At 42.1% G+C, this 15,071-nt stretch overlaps 1 protein-coding gene across 1 annotated transcript in view; it reads right to left on the reverse strand.

The window, feature by feature from the left end:
- adamts6 (ADAM metallopeptidase with thrombospondin type 1 motif, 6) overlaps positions 1-15,071 on the reverse strand; it is a 337,746-nt gene that overhangs the window by 39,746 nt on the left and 282,929 nt on the right. The window contains exon 17 of the mRNA XM_037692553.1: positions 9,706-9,844. Within this exon, the coding sequence (XP_037548481.1) occupies positions 9,706-9,844 (139 nt within the window). The remainder of the gene's footprint in view (positions 1-9,705; positions 9,845-15,071) is intronic.

Raw genomic sequence — 15,071 nt, forward strand, 5'->3', positions numbered from 1 at the left:
ATATATATATATATATATATCCATCCATCCATCCATCCATTATCTTTACCCGTTTGTTCCATTTTGGGTCACGGGGGTCGCTGGTGCCCACGTCCAGCAATCACTGTGCGAGGGACGGGGTACACCCTGGACGGGTCGCAAGTCCATCGCAGGGCCACATAGAGACAAACAACCATTCACTCTCTCACTCACACCTAGAAACAATTTAGAGTTACCAATCAGCCTAACATGCATGTTTTTGGTCTGTGGGAGGAAACCGGAGCACCCGAAGAAAACCCACGCATGCACGGAGAGAACATGCAAACTCCACCCAGAAAGGCCCCTGGACCGGGGTTTGAATCAGGGACCTGCTCGCTGAGAGGCAGCAGCTCTAACAGTTGCGCCACCGTGCTGCCAATTTGAGTTGCTGCAGGCTTCCATCCAAACTCACCTGGATAATAAATAATTTTTATTTTTTATTCCGGATCACGCTGTTGTCCCCTGTTGACCTGAAATGAGCTAGGACCATGCCTTTCATTTCAGGAGGATTTTCTGACAGCTCGCTTTTTGGCAGCTCGCTCTGCTGTTTGCTGCAAATAATCTGTTTCTGCCTGTTGATTCTGGACCCAGCTTCTGTTTCTCATGGGAGCATCCATCCATCGTCGCAGGGGGGCTGGAGCCCCCCTCAGCCCAACTCAAACTGCAGTTGGGCCACCTCATCGGATTTGTTTGCTCATTTGATTTGTGATGCTTTATGGTCTGAGACTTTTCTGCACCATTCATATTATTGTCATTATTTTCAGATCTCAGACTATCTGGAGTCACTGAATTTTGTTAATACATCTGGATCTGCCCATCACTGCAACTTTAACTGTTTTGGGGTTCTGAATGATCTAGACTTCATTAATGTTTCTCATGGTTCAATTATGGGGTCTAATTGTCACACTATTAACTCCTATAATTACACATCAGTCAGGAAGAACTCAAGAAAATGTCTGATAATAATGTTGTTACTGCTCTCAGGGATTCAGCCCAACCCTGGACCCCCCACTAATTACAGTGCACCAAATGACTAAAAACTTGTCAGGACTTCATTTTTTACATGTAATGCAAATCTAAATGTATGCACGTAGACTTCTGAGAAAGCTTGATGCCTTGAAAATTCTGGTCAGTTCTTCTGGGGCAGATGTAATCTTCATCTCTGAAACCTGGCTCAACAAATTTGTACTGAATAACGACCTGGTAATCAATGGATTTAACATCTATCGCTGTAATCGTCAAAAAAAGGGGGTGGGGGGTGGAGTCGCTATTTACATCAGAGATTCTCAGGTGTCTAGCCTTGTGTCTGCTAAAACAATCCCAAACCAGTTTAAGGCCGTAGCTGTAAACATCACTTTGAATGGAGGCCAGATCTTATCTGTGTTAGTTTGTTATTGACCCACCTCAGCAACACCTGAGGCTCTGTCCTCCCTGATAGAATTCTTTGGAAATTTAAAATTCAAAGAGATTTTTTTGACTGGGATAAGTCTACCCCTCTCTGTAATAAATTCAATGAATGTTGCCTGTCACTTTATCTAACCCAACTCATTGACTCTCCCACTAGACCAAACAAAAACTGTCCTGAAAAATATTCTATCTTAGACCTGTTTCTAACAAATATGCCTCACAAATTCCCTGGTACAGGCGTATTCGCTGACATTTTGAGTAATCATTGTGTTACAATATTTCTTATTTAGACTGGTACTATGGATTTGATCTGCTCAGAGATGGGATTATAATGAAATTATGACCCGGGTCTGACTGGGTTAAACTGGGCCGTTAGCTCTCAAGAGAGTCTCCCTGGGATTCAATATCTGTCAAATATCTATCTGTTTAATCTGCTTGCCACATCACGTAGAAAGGCTTTGAAGTACCGTTTCATATTTTTCATAACACGTCAGTCCACATAAGACCACACTTAGCCACGCCCCCTCATACACTGATAGGTTGAGCTCCCCTTCTGTGAAAGGAGGAGTCATAGGACCCATACATTTTCGATAAGGAAATTTCCGGTATTTCCGGTAATTTCCACTTCCGGTAAGATGGCGCCCGTGTACATGGCTTGCAATCCACCTCTGCTGATGGTGTTCGGATTATTTTTGTTTTTTGCATTTCACATCTGTGACATCAACTCTCTGCTGGTGTATGACAGACAACAACTTTTGGATCTTCGTTTTTCTGTCACTGAAGTTGCTTATTTGGACCATTATCAGCGTACCTCTGGACCCCCCCCCCCCTCCTCCCCCCTGCTGGCGGACGTGCCAGCTTACCTTCGCTGCGCTCCTCACCTCCCTGCCTGGAGATATCGCTTCAGACACCGGGGAAAGCGTGCTGGTCAGCTGGTGAAGCTAGTGAAGCTGAAAGCTCTGTGCACTGCATCTTCCTCTCCTGTGTGCCCGGACCAGTTAAGCAACGTGAGTTGTCAGCTGTTGCGCAGCTCGGACCGACCTGGAGGGGCTGTTATTGAAAACCTGCGGCCATTAGCGCGCGCTAATTCCACCGCTGCTGGCTCCACTTCGGACAATATCCGGATGTGTTTGGTCAACGCAAGATCTGTTACCAACAAAACTTTTATCCTCAGGGATTACTTTCAAGAGCACGATTTGGACTTTCTGTGCATCACAGAGACTTGGATGTCTCCGGGTGAGTCCAGCGCCTTGACAGAATTACTGCCACCGAACTGTTTGTATTTTAATTCACCACGGCCATCAGGCCAGCGCGGTGGTGGATTATTAACAATATTCAAATCAACTTTTGACAGTAAACAGCTGCCTATCCCAGTTTCCCGCGCCAGCTTTGAGCTGAGCGTCTTTGAACTCGGACATTCACGTCAGACTTTATTTGCACTCGTCTACCGCCCACCTCGCTCTAAGGATTTCATAAATGAGTTTTCTGACTTCTTGGCTGAAATCACACCAAAATATAAGCATGTTTGCATTATTGGGGACTTTAATTTGCACGTGTGCTGTCCTGAGAAGCCCTTGGTTAAGGACTTTTTAGATTTATTGGACTCATTTAATTTAACTCAGCATGTAAACGGTCCCACCCAAGAGTGTGGACATACACTGGACCTTGTTTTAACTCATGATATGACTTAATAATTTTGTTATTGGTGATAATGTTTTCTCAGACCACATGCCAGTCAGTTTTGAGTTCACCCTCCCCCATCTAACTCCTAAGTCGTGCATTCCTGCACGTAGGACTCGGACCATTAACCACTTCACTGCTGCACGTTTCACAGATGATTATAACTCTGAAATGATAATTCAGGCCCCAGTGTTTCTCACCACCACTGAGGAGCTGACATCCCAGTTCAACTCTGTCTGCTTAAAGACTCTGGATAATGTTGCACCTGTTAAAACCAAAAAATTAAAAATCAAAGCAGAACCTTGGCTGAGTGACGTCACCAAGGCCGTTAGGCAGCAATGTAGGAGGGTGGAACGAAAGTGGAGGAAAGACAGGCTGCAGGTCTCTTTTCAAATACTTAAAGAGAGTTGGCGCCGTTATCAGAAAGCAGTAAAAGCTGCTAAATCAAAATTCTTCTCTGATATAATTACCTCAAACTCTCGCAACCCACGTATCCTCTTCTCCACCCTAAACTCTGTTCTCCACCTCACTGAACCATCACCTCTGGAAGCCTCGATTGAGCTGTGCGACAACTTCTTACATTTCTTTTTGGAAAAAATTGTGACCACCCGGGCTCTCATTTCCCCTCCAACTCATGACTCATCCCTCTCACCTCAATCTGTAGCTCCTTTTGACCATTTTGAACCCATCACTCTTTCTCTAGAGCAGGTCATGTGCAGCTTGAAACCTTCTGGCTCCCCCTTTGATGTGGCCCCCCCTTGAATACTAAAGGAGGTGTTTCCAACTCTAGGTCCGTCCATTCTTGAAATAGTAAACAGTAGTTTATCCACTGGCGTGGTGCAAAATACTTTAAACATGCTGCCGTCCAGCCTCTCCTGAAAAAACCAAACCTTGACCCCTCAGTCGTTTCCAACTACCGGCCTGTCTCCAAACTCCCATTTGTTTCTAAAGTACTGGAGAAAATAGTCGAGTCCCAGTTGAAGTAATTCCTGGAGGATCACGCCATCTTAGAGCTTTTCCAATCTGGCTTTAAACCTCTCCACAGCACTGAAACTGCCCTGCTGAAGGACTTCAACGACATCTTCAGATTCACAGATACCGGTGATTCTGTGCTGCTTGTCCTGTTGGACCTCACAGCTGCCTTTGACACCATCAACCATGAGATCCTCATTGTTAGGTTGGAGCAGTGGGTGGGCGTCACATGATCAGCCCTCAATTGGTTCAGATCTTACCTCGCTGACGGATCATTTTGTGTCTCCATCAAGGATTTTAGTTCAGCAGAGGCAGAGCTTAAATGGGGGGTTCTGCAGGGGTCCATCCTGGGTCCCCTCTTTTCTCTTTATACCTGCTGCTGCTTGGTGTTATTTTTCGGGAACACAACATGCCCTTCCACTTCTATGCCGATGACTGTCAAATGTACCTAAGACACAATGGTACATGCTCTATTCAACCGTTGCTCAACTGCCTGGCTGACATCAGGGACTTGATGGCTTTACATTTCTTGAGTTTCAATGAAAATAAGTCTGAAGTCATGTTGTTCCCTCCCAACGACACAATCACAAACCACTGCATCGACCTCTCCGCTCTAACCCTGTCAGAAAAACAAAGAGTCAATAATCTAGGAGTGATAATGGACCCTTCCATGAAGCTTAACAATCATGTAAACATGATTGTTAAATCATGCTTCTTCCAACTGAGGCAGCTGTCTATACTGAAGCCCATATTGTCCAAAAATAACCTGGAGACAGTAATACATGCATTCATTACATCTAGGCTTGATTACTGCAATTCGCTTCTGTTTGGTATCAGTCAGACCTCCATTGCATGACTACAACTGGTCCAGAATGCAGCAGCCTAATTTTTAACCAGTACAGGCAAAAGAGAGCACATTACACCAGTTTTGGCCTCACTGCACTTGTTACCGGTTCACTTTCGAATCCATTTCAAAATACTCATGTATGTCTACAATCAATCAACGTTTATTTAGACAGGTAAATCCCATTGAGCCTCGAGGACTCATTTACAAGAGAGACCTGATTTCAACAAAGAAAGATGATAACAATGGACAACAGCAACAACAATAAACAATTATAAAAAGTCATACTGCAGGGATTTTTTTTCTTTTCTTTTTACAAATAGGATGGCTAAAAGGAAAAGGTAACAAAAAAAAAAAAAAAAAAAAAAACAGCTAGATTCTAAGGCCAATTTAAAAAACTAAAAACAGGAACATGTCTGCATTGGTCCCTGCCAGGAGTCCAACAGATTCTTAAAGCCACTTAGAGAGGTCAAGGTCGAGAGCTCCAGATGTTTTTGTAAGATATTCCAGGAAACAGGAGCAGAGTAGGAGAAGGCCCTTTTGCCTAGTTCAGTCCTCAATGAGGGAACTTTGCAGGTAATAATGTCCTGAGAGCGCAATCCATAGCTGCACTCATGCAGAAACATGTAGGAGGAGATGTATGAAGGCAGCAGACCAAGAAGTGATTTAAAGATGAAAATATACCAGTGAGAGAGTCTGCGTGAAGTTAATGATGTCCAGTTAACCAGTGAATACAGGGTGCAGTGGTGGGTACGATAATCACAGCCAGTTATGAATCTTAGTGCACCATGATAGACAGCATCCAACATCTGCAGGGTTCTTGTAGGAGCGTTAATGTAAATAATGTCACTGTAATCACTGGAGGGAAGGAAAGTCACAGATACAAGATGTTTTCTAGCATTCAGGGTTAGACAGGATCTGTTTCTGAAAAAGAAACCCAGTTTAACTTTCAGTTTCTTTACCAAGTTTTCCACATGGAGCTTAAAAGAGAGATGTGAGTCGACCAAGATACCCAAATATTTATAGAAATCAACAAACTCAATGGGGACACCATTTGAGGATAAAATCAGAGGAAGAACTGCTGGGACCAACTTCCTATTTGAAAAAAGCATCCCTTTGGTTTTGTTGGCATTTAGGACAAGTTTGAGGCGGAACAAATCTGTCTGGATGTAGTTGAATGCAGATTTCAAAAGCTGGAAAGCCTAAGCAACAGTTTTAGCTCGACAATAAACAACTGTGTCATCAGTATAGAAATGTATGGATGCATTAGGGATGTTTTTACCTACATTATGTATGTAGATTGAATAGAGGGTGGGTCCTAAGACTGAGCCTTGTGGTACACCATTGTTGACTGTTAAATAACTGGAGGAAGTACCATTATGTTGAACACATTGCCTCCGGTCTGAAAGATAGTTAGAGAACCAACCAATGGTGTGTTCTGAGAAACCAATTTCTGAGAGTTTATGACACAAGATGTTATGATCCACAGTGTCAAAAGCTTTAGACAGGTCTAAGAAAAGTGCAGCACAATAATCCTTAGCATCCAGTGCTTCAACAACATCATTAAGAACCTTCAGTGAGGCAGTGGTTGTGCTGTGTTGTTTCCTGAAACCAGATTGATGTGGAGGTAAGATGTTAAATGAGTCCTGGCAATTTTTGATTTGAGAGTTTATCAGTTTTTCTAGAACATTGGCTAAAATGCAGAGTTTAGAGATTGGTCGATAATTGTTCAGTGAGGTGAGGTCACCTCCCTTCAGCAAAGGAAGAACAAAGGCTGTTTTCCAAGTGTCTGGGATGGCGTTTTGTCTTATGGAGAGATTGAAGATGTGGGTCACAGGGACTGTGATGATATGAGCAGCCAGCCTTAAGAAATAAGGTGGAAGTTCATCTGGACCTGCAGATTTTTTAGGGTCAAGATCTTTTAACAGTTTATTGACCTCACTGACTGAGAACGGAGAAAAAGAGAATGTGTGATTAACTGAGGATTGACTTGTAGGAGGGATTTGATTTGTAGAAGTTTGGTTATTAGGGGAAGTGGCTGATTTTCTGTTAGTAACTGTGTCAAATAAAGAACTAGAAGCAACAAAATATTTGTTGAAACAGTTCAGGATCTCGTGCTTATTTGACACAGGAACAGAGTTAACGAGAAGTTGTGATGGGAGGTCAGATGATTGGGTAGTGCCTGAGAGAGATTTGATGGTTTCCAGAATCTGTTAGGGTCATTTAGATTTTTGGAGGTCTGAGAAAAGAAATAGCTGCGTTTTGCTGCTTTGACAGCAGTTGTGCATTTATTCCTCATCTGTCGAAAACTCAACCAATCAGTGTCTGAGCCAGATTTTCTCGCTGTGGCCCAAAGATGGTCTCTCCTGTGCAGGAGGTCAGCTAGCTCTGGAGTAAACCAGAGGCTGTCTCGTCCCTTTATTCTGAACTGACGAAAAGGAGCATGTTTGTTCACAAAATAAATGAAACTGTTATGAAAATAGTTCCAAGCGGAGTTCACGTCATCAGTTAACAGAATACGATGCCAGTCAAAGTGAGACAGATCCCAGAGGAATGACTGTTCACAAAAATGTTTCAGATCCCTTTTTTGAATTAATCTGGGCTTAGAAGGTGGAAGTTTAATATCTCTCAAAGCAGCTGTCACACAATGATCACTCAAAATATCAGCGAATACACCTGTACCAGGGAATTTGTGAGGCATATTAGTTAGAAATAGGTCTAAGATGGAGGATTTTTCAGGACGGTTTTTGTTTAATCTAGAGGTAGAGTCGATCAATTGGGTAAGATTGAGAGACAGGCAGCATTCCTTGAATTTATCACAGAAGGGGGTCGACTTACACCAATCAATGTTGAGGTCTCCAGCCAAAAGGATCTCTTTGAATTTTAAATTACCAAGAAATTCCATCAGGGAGGACAGAGCCTCAGGTGTTGCTGAAGGTGGGCGGTACAAATCACTGAACATTGTGCCCCGCCCCCCCCCCCCCCCATCTCTCTGATTTGCTACAACCGTATGTCCCACCATGTTCCCTGAGGTCAGCGGACCAGTTGCTGCTCACAGCTCCAGGAACTCATCTTAAGCGCAGAGGTGACAGTGCCTTCTCTGTAGCAGGACCAAGACTCTGGAACGAGTTACCTCTGTTTGTCAGACATGTCCCCTCCCTCTCGGTTTTCAAGTCCCGTTTAAAAACTCACTACTATTCAGTAGCTTTCAACACCAGATGATCTGTGTTTTGATCCTGTATGCTCCACACTGGTTTGTCGTCATTATCTGCATCATTTTTGTCTATATTCTGATTTACCTCATTTTGTATTTTGCTTTGTGTGTTACTTGTTGTTTTGTCTGTACAGCACTTTGGTTGGCCTTGTAGCTGTTTTAAGTGCTTTATAAATAAAGTGGTATGGTATGGTATGGTATGGTATGGTATGGTATGGTATGGTAAGGTATGGTATAAATTAGTGATGACACGGGACTTCAGGGCTCTTCCGGGTCTGTGTACGCATCACGGTCCGGAGAGTCCAGCGTTGTAAAACTGTAATCTTCTCATGCCTTCTTTTTAATATAATTGATAAAACTTAATTGACGTCTCATTGATTTATTGATAGTATGAGTTGCCACTTCTGAGAGAGATAGAACCAGGGGAAGCGGTGGGGGCTGGCTGAGGGTCCAGGGTCAGAGAGGAAGCCTGAGGCCCACAGCTAGCCGTAGCTAGCTGCAGTGACCCGCAGTCAGCTCCCATAATGCAACAATTATTAAAGTTTCAACTTTAACGCACCTTACAGCGTCTCTTACACCTGCAGCGTCTTACAGCATCACTGTTACTGCTAGCTAAGATGCTACAGACATAGTGCTCCTCTTCTCTCAAGCATCCTAACCATGTATATATGTTTATGATCACCCCCCCCGGTCAACAACTTCCCGCACTAAGCTTGCTAAGCCGGCGAGCAACCCAGAGGTGTCTCCACCTCCTCCACCTGTGAGTGTTCGAGGCAGGAGACACAGAGGAAACACTGCAGGCTGCTGTGTTTAGAGTTGTAGGTAACCAGGAAAACCTGGAGTGGATTTTTAGTGGCTTGAGCATTCTCCTATTAATCAAGTGGAATGTATTTGTTCACAAAGGAAGAGAAACTGTGCCGATTGAACTAATGTTTCATAGTAAAAGTGTGTGGGGGAGGTGGTGTCAAAATGAAAGTTTTTTTTAAATTTTTTTATGTGTGTGTGAAGGGGACGTGTCCCCTTCACATATAATGGTTGTGACGCCTATTGTCACAACTGCTACCACATCAAATTAAAAATCAAAATATCTGTACATTTTGTCAAGTTATAACCATTTTATGTTTTGTTTTTTTTAATCCGTTAGAAGTGTCACCTATCTTACACCAAGTTGACCAAAAACCTAATCAGGTATAAATAAACACCAAATAATTACTAATCTAATTGTTTACAAAAATAAGTAAAATTTGACAACCATGGTTTTATAATTTTATAGTTGTTGCGCAAACTAAGTGTGGTCCTCAGAGGATGTTTTAAAAAAATTAACTTTTTTTTTACTGCAACACTGAATACAGTCTAAAAAAAATTAGATGATTTGGGGGAAAAAAAAACACAAAATATGAAAGAAAACACAGGAACATAGTTCAGACGTTAAACCTGGAATTTTTGTCAAATGTTTGTATTTGATCTGCTACAATCAGAGCAAGAAACATTCAGACAAAACAGATTTGACCCCTGCAGAATAACAGGGGTCAAAATAAAGTCGTGTTTATGTGTTTAGGTGTTGACTCACCTCCAGCACAGGTGGCTGAGCACTCAGACCAGGGCAGGTGGTGCCAGAAGAAGCCTACCTCATTGTCCCCGCTCCCTGTGCGATGGATGGGCACACTGAATCTATACCACACTCCCAGGTTTTGTTCCTGAAGGAGAACCTACAAAGGCAGCAGTCAACAAAAGTTGAGTGTGTTACTTACTTGTATCCATTACATTAAATAAATGGTCATGATGAATATATTTGCAAAAGAATGTTATTTTAACACAAATTGAAAAAATCAAAAGTATTATTTAGATTGGGTTGTGTTTTTTTTTTTTCCAACTGACAAATGTATATAATTTAATCCCTCCAGTTTGGTCTGAGATGACTGGTTCTGATGTCCCTAAACTCTTGCCCCTGCCAATCAGCTACTCTGAAACTCTTAGAGCTATGGGTTAATAGTTAGAAAACTGATTAAACAAACAAAAAAGCCAAACTAGAAAAGCCATGTCCAGCCTTACTGTTCCCACAGAATTTAGGAAGTTAATTATCAGCCAGGAGCCGTTGATCAAATGTATAGATTATCTGATAATTACCAGTGTGACCACTTCTATACTTGGGATGTAGATTCTATACTGAAACTCATGATAAATCTTGAGAAGAGGAATGAAAGTCAAAGTAAGACAAAGTACGTGTGCAGGGCTTAATTTGTAAATCAAACGATGCCGGAACGCAAAAGCGGGAGGGTGGTGTTTGTGTGTGTTGGAGGGAGGGGTCTGGTGGTGCTTCCCCAGAGAATTTTGAATAAAGTAGATGCCATTTCCCGCATTCTGGTGTATTTTACAAAGACTTATTACAGTAGATTAACATGAAATAAAATATGTAAACTCATAATTAAAACCTCTCTGACTGCAAAGCTGCAGCTCTGCAGGTAAGGAATGTTAACTTTAGGACAAATTGAGGTTGCTGATTGGTTAGTTGCTGACGTGCCTACTGGACTGATTGACAGGTGGCGCGACTCATGCAAAAAATATCAGATTTTACTGGCTTGTTTAAGACTGTCATCATCTATTCCATATTTATTCAATATTTTGTTGAATATAAGGCTTGAGAAATGAGTTTCCTTACAAAATCCTAATGATGTTTTCTTTATTTTTCAGAGGTGCTGAGTTAAAATTTAGGGGTACTTGAGCACCCCCAAAAGAGGTTAAAATCACCACTGAAGCCAGTTTATATTTATAATTTACTTTAAACACTTTATGTGTGATTTATAAATGTATCAAGTGCAGGACCATTTATTACCTTTCTAGTTGTTTAGTATATCCCACACTGCGGTCAGGTGCGCCTCTTCATCCTCCTCCCTGCTCCACTCCGTGGGACAATAAGAGCTGCTCTAAGTTTTTGGCCACACTTAGAAAAAACTACCTAATATTTAACGCTTTGTCACTGACTTAGAAAAGAGTTGCTCTCAATCCTTTTGCCCAATTCAGAAAAGCATCCTGGTCGCTCCATCATTGCTTCAAATACTCTGACTTCACGACAAACAGCTTGATGAGCCAAGATCATCGTCTCTTTTTTGCAGTTCAAGTAAAAGTTCATAGAACTCCTGCAGTGATTCACACATCAGATCGTTCGCAAAAGTGCAGAAATTTATGCATAGTGCAAAACGTTTAATTTAAGTTTTGTGTTTTTTAATAAAATTGCCCATGAGTTTGAACTTTTAGGGGCTTTTAAGAGCAGAAGCGGAAATGCGAAGCGACAGCTCTGATGTGATATTAGGTAGCTTGTTATGTTTAAAATTAGTGTTTATGTATGTTATTTTCAGTTTACATATCCAATATAGATTTTATTTGTTCAAGACAGTCAAATTTGTTCATAAATGCATTATTAAGCCTGAGAGTTACCGGATCCAAGCAAACAATTATCGGCACCCTGTCAAATTAAGATTACTGGATTATCAAATTAGGGTTACCGGATCCTGTTCCAGCAGGATCCGGATCAAATTAAGCCCTGCATGTGTGTGAACGAGAAGGAGGCTGGTGGAACAGTGAGGCTACAAAGAGCAGAGCTCACAAAGGTGCAGGACTTCAAGTACTTGGGGTTCCCTGTCCAGGAAAATGTGGTAAAGAGGTGAAAAAGAGAGTTCAGGCAGGATGGAGTGGATGGAGAAAAGTTTCAGGAGTGATTTGCAACAACAGGGTGTCAGCAAAGGTAATTTTACAAGACAATTGGTAAGACCAGCTATAGTATGTTGTATGTTCTGGAGACAGTAGCACTGACAAAAAGACAGGAGAGGGGGGATTCAAGATGGTGGCGGCACAGTAACTCTTGTTCTTGCTGGGCTCCCATCACTACTGTTTAAACCTGCCTTTCATAAGAACTTTCTCGCCACCTCTGTGTTGGATTCTTATGAAGTCAGCATTATCGTATGATCAAATCGACAGAGCTGCAAGATGATCTCCAAATTTAAGAAATCAAAGGCTACGGGCTCTGTGGCCACTGGGTCAAACACAGCCTCTGACCACGGTGCTTCTGGAACAGGAGAATTGGCTCCGCCTTCACCGAGCTTTATACAGTCATTTCTGATGTCAGACATTCTTGCTTCAATTAAAACTGAAACATCTGTGACAATCTGGTTGGAAATTAAGGCTGCCCTGGCAGCAGAGGATCTCAATTTCATTAAGGGCAAGCTCCAAGCGGTGAGGGCTGAGGTTATTGTCAGCATCACGACTCCCAGAGCAGAAATTAACCAGGTGAGACTGAGTGTGAAGGAAGCTGCAGATGGTCTCTCTAACTGGTCAGACAAAGTGGAAGTTCTGCATGGTATCGTGACGGAGATGAGGAACGAGGTAGATGGTCTGAAGAAGAGGTTTTAGACCGTGGAGGGGCATATGAGAAGGAGCAACATCAGGATCATAGATCTTCCTGAATCGCTAAGTCAAGCAGCCCTGCAGTGGTAGCTAAAATGCTAACAGAGGTGCTGAAGTTGAGCAAACCACCGCTGATCGACTGCTCACAGGACAAGGAGGGCAGGAGAAGGTCAGGCTAAAAGCCAAGAATTATTGTGGCCAAACTACATAGTACGTATCAAGATTGTGTGAAGATATTACAATGCATGCACAGTCATGGCCCGCTTCACTTCAAGGAATCAGTGATCATCATCACAGCTGACTACAGTTCAAGCATAGCAAAGGCACACGCAGCGTTCAAAAAGGTGAAGAGACTCCTTCATGGTTAACGAGACGTTAGCTACGGGCTACTTTTTTCTGTTTAGCATCATGCATGGAGAGATGGACAAAGGGTTTGTTGACTCGAATAAAGCTATGGCATGCGTCAGGAGGAACATCATCTCAGCAATAGGTAGCGAGGATAGATATAAACCTTAGGATCGGCTTTCCTCAACCAGCATTCTTCTCAAGCTAAGATAAGATAAGATAGAAATTTTCTGATCCTGCAAGAAATTGTTGTGCCAGAGTTTCAATACAAAGGGACATACACAAGATTCATTCAACCTTTATTTAGACAGGTTAATCCCATTGATCCTCGAGGACTCATTTACAAGAGATACCTGATTTCAACAAAGAATGATGACAACAATGGACAACAGTGACAACAATAGACGATCATAAAAGAGGCATACAGAGCTTCTTGTTTCTTTTTTTTTTATTTACAAATAAAATAAGATGGCAAAAACATCTAGATCATAAGGCAAATGTAGAAAACTAAAAACAGGAATATGTCTGCATTGGTCCCTGCCAGGAGTCCAACAGATTCTTAAAGCCACTTAGAGAGGTCAAGGTCAAGAGCTCCAGATCTTTTTGCAAGATATTCCAGGAAACAGGAGCAGAGTAGGAGAAGGCCTTTTGCCAAGTTCAGTTCTCACTGAGGGAACACTGCAGGTAATAATGTCCTGAGAGCGCACGCTGTAGCTGCACTCATGCAGAGACATGTAGGAGGAGATGTATGAAGGCAACAGACCAAGAAGTGATTTAAAAATGAAAATGTACCAGTGGGAGAGTCTGCGTGAAGTTAATGATGTCCAGTTAACCAGTGAATACAGGGTGCAATGGTGGGTATGATAATCACAGCCAGTTATGAATCTTAGTGCACCATGATAGACAGCATCCAACATCTGCAGGGTTCTTGTAGGAGCGTTCATGTAAATAATGTCACTGTAGTCAATGGAGGGAAGGAAAGTCACAGTTACAAGGTGTTTTCTAGCAAAGTTAGACAGGATCTGTTTCTGAAAAAGAAACCCAGTTTAATTTTCACTTTCTTTACTAGGTTTTCACCAAGATACCCAAATATTTAGAGGAATCAACAAACTCAATAGGGACGTCATTTGAGGATAAAATCGGAGGAAGAACTGCTGGGACTGACTTCCTGTTCAAAAAAAAGCATCCCTTTGGTTTTATCGGCTTTCAAGACAAGTTTGAGGTGGAACAAATCTGACTGGATGATGTCAAATGCGGATTTCTAAAGCTGGAAAGCCTTAGCAACTGTTTTAGCTTGACAATAAACAACTGTGTCATCACATAGAAATGTATGGATGCATCAAGGATGCACCGACATACATTACCTATGTAAACTGTAAAGAGGGTGGGTCCTAAGACTGAGCTTTGTGGTACACCATTGTTGACTGTTAAATAACTGGAGGAAGTACCATTACGTTGTACACATTGCATCCGATCTAAAAGATAGTTAGAGAACCAACCAATGGTGTGTTCTGAGAAACCAATTTCTGAAAGCTTATGAGACTTAGATGTTATGATCCACAGTGTCAAAACCTTTAGACAGGTCTAAGAAAAGTGTAGCACAATAATCCTTAGCATCCAGTACTTCAACAATGTCATTCGGAACCTTCAGTGAAGCAGTCGTTGTGCTGTGTTGTTTCCTGAAACCAGATTGATGGGGATGAAAGATGTTAAATGAGTCCAGGTAAATTTTGATTTGAGAGTTTATCAATTTTTCTAGAACCTTGGCTAAAATGCAGAGTTTAGAGATTGGCCGATAGTTGTTCAGTGAGGTGGGGTCACCTCCCTTCAGCAAAGGAAGAACAAAGGCTGTTTTTCCAAGCATCTGGAACAGAGTTTTGGCTTATGGACAGATTAAAGATGTGGGGTATAAAAGATAATGATATAAGATATAATACATATATGTATATATATATATATAATATCATGGACGTTAGAAGTATCTGTAATGTGGGGGGGACGCTAGTGTGTGTGTGTGTTTGTCCTTGTTTATGCTACTTTGTGAGGCCCATTTTTCCAACGTATACTGCATTGTGAGGACCAACTGCTCCTTATGGGGCCCAAAGCCCGGGCCCCATAAGAAGAAGTCCCGTTGGTGGGTTAGGGGCTAGGTTTAGGACTAAGGTGTGAATTGAGGATGTGTTAGGTTTA

Source organism: Nematolebias whitei, chromosome 18 (assembly GCF_014905685.2).
Source record: "Nematolebias whitei isolate Nwh7 chromosome 18, NemWhi1, whole genome shotgun sequence".
NCBI lineage: Eukaryota > Metazoa > Chordata > Actinopteri > Cyprinodontiformes > Rivulidae > Nematolebias > Nematolebias whitei.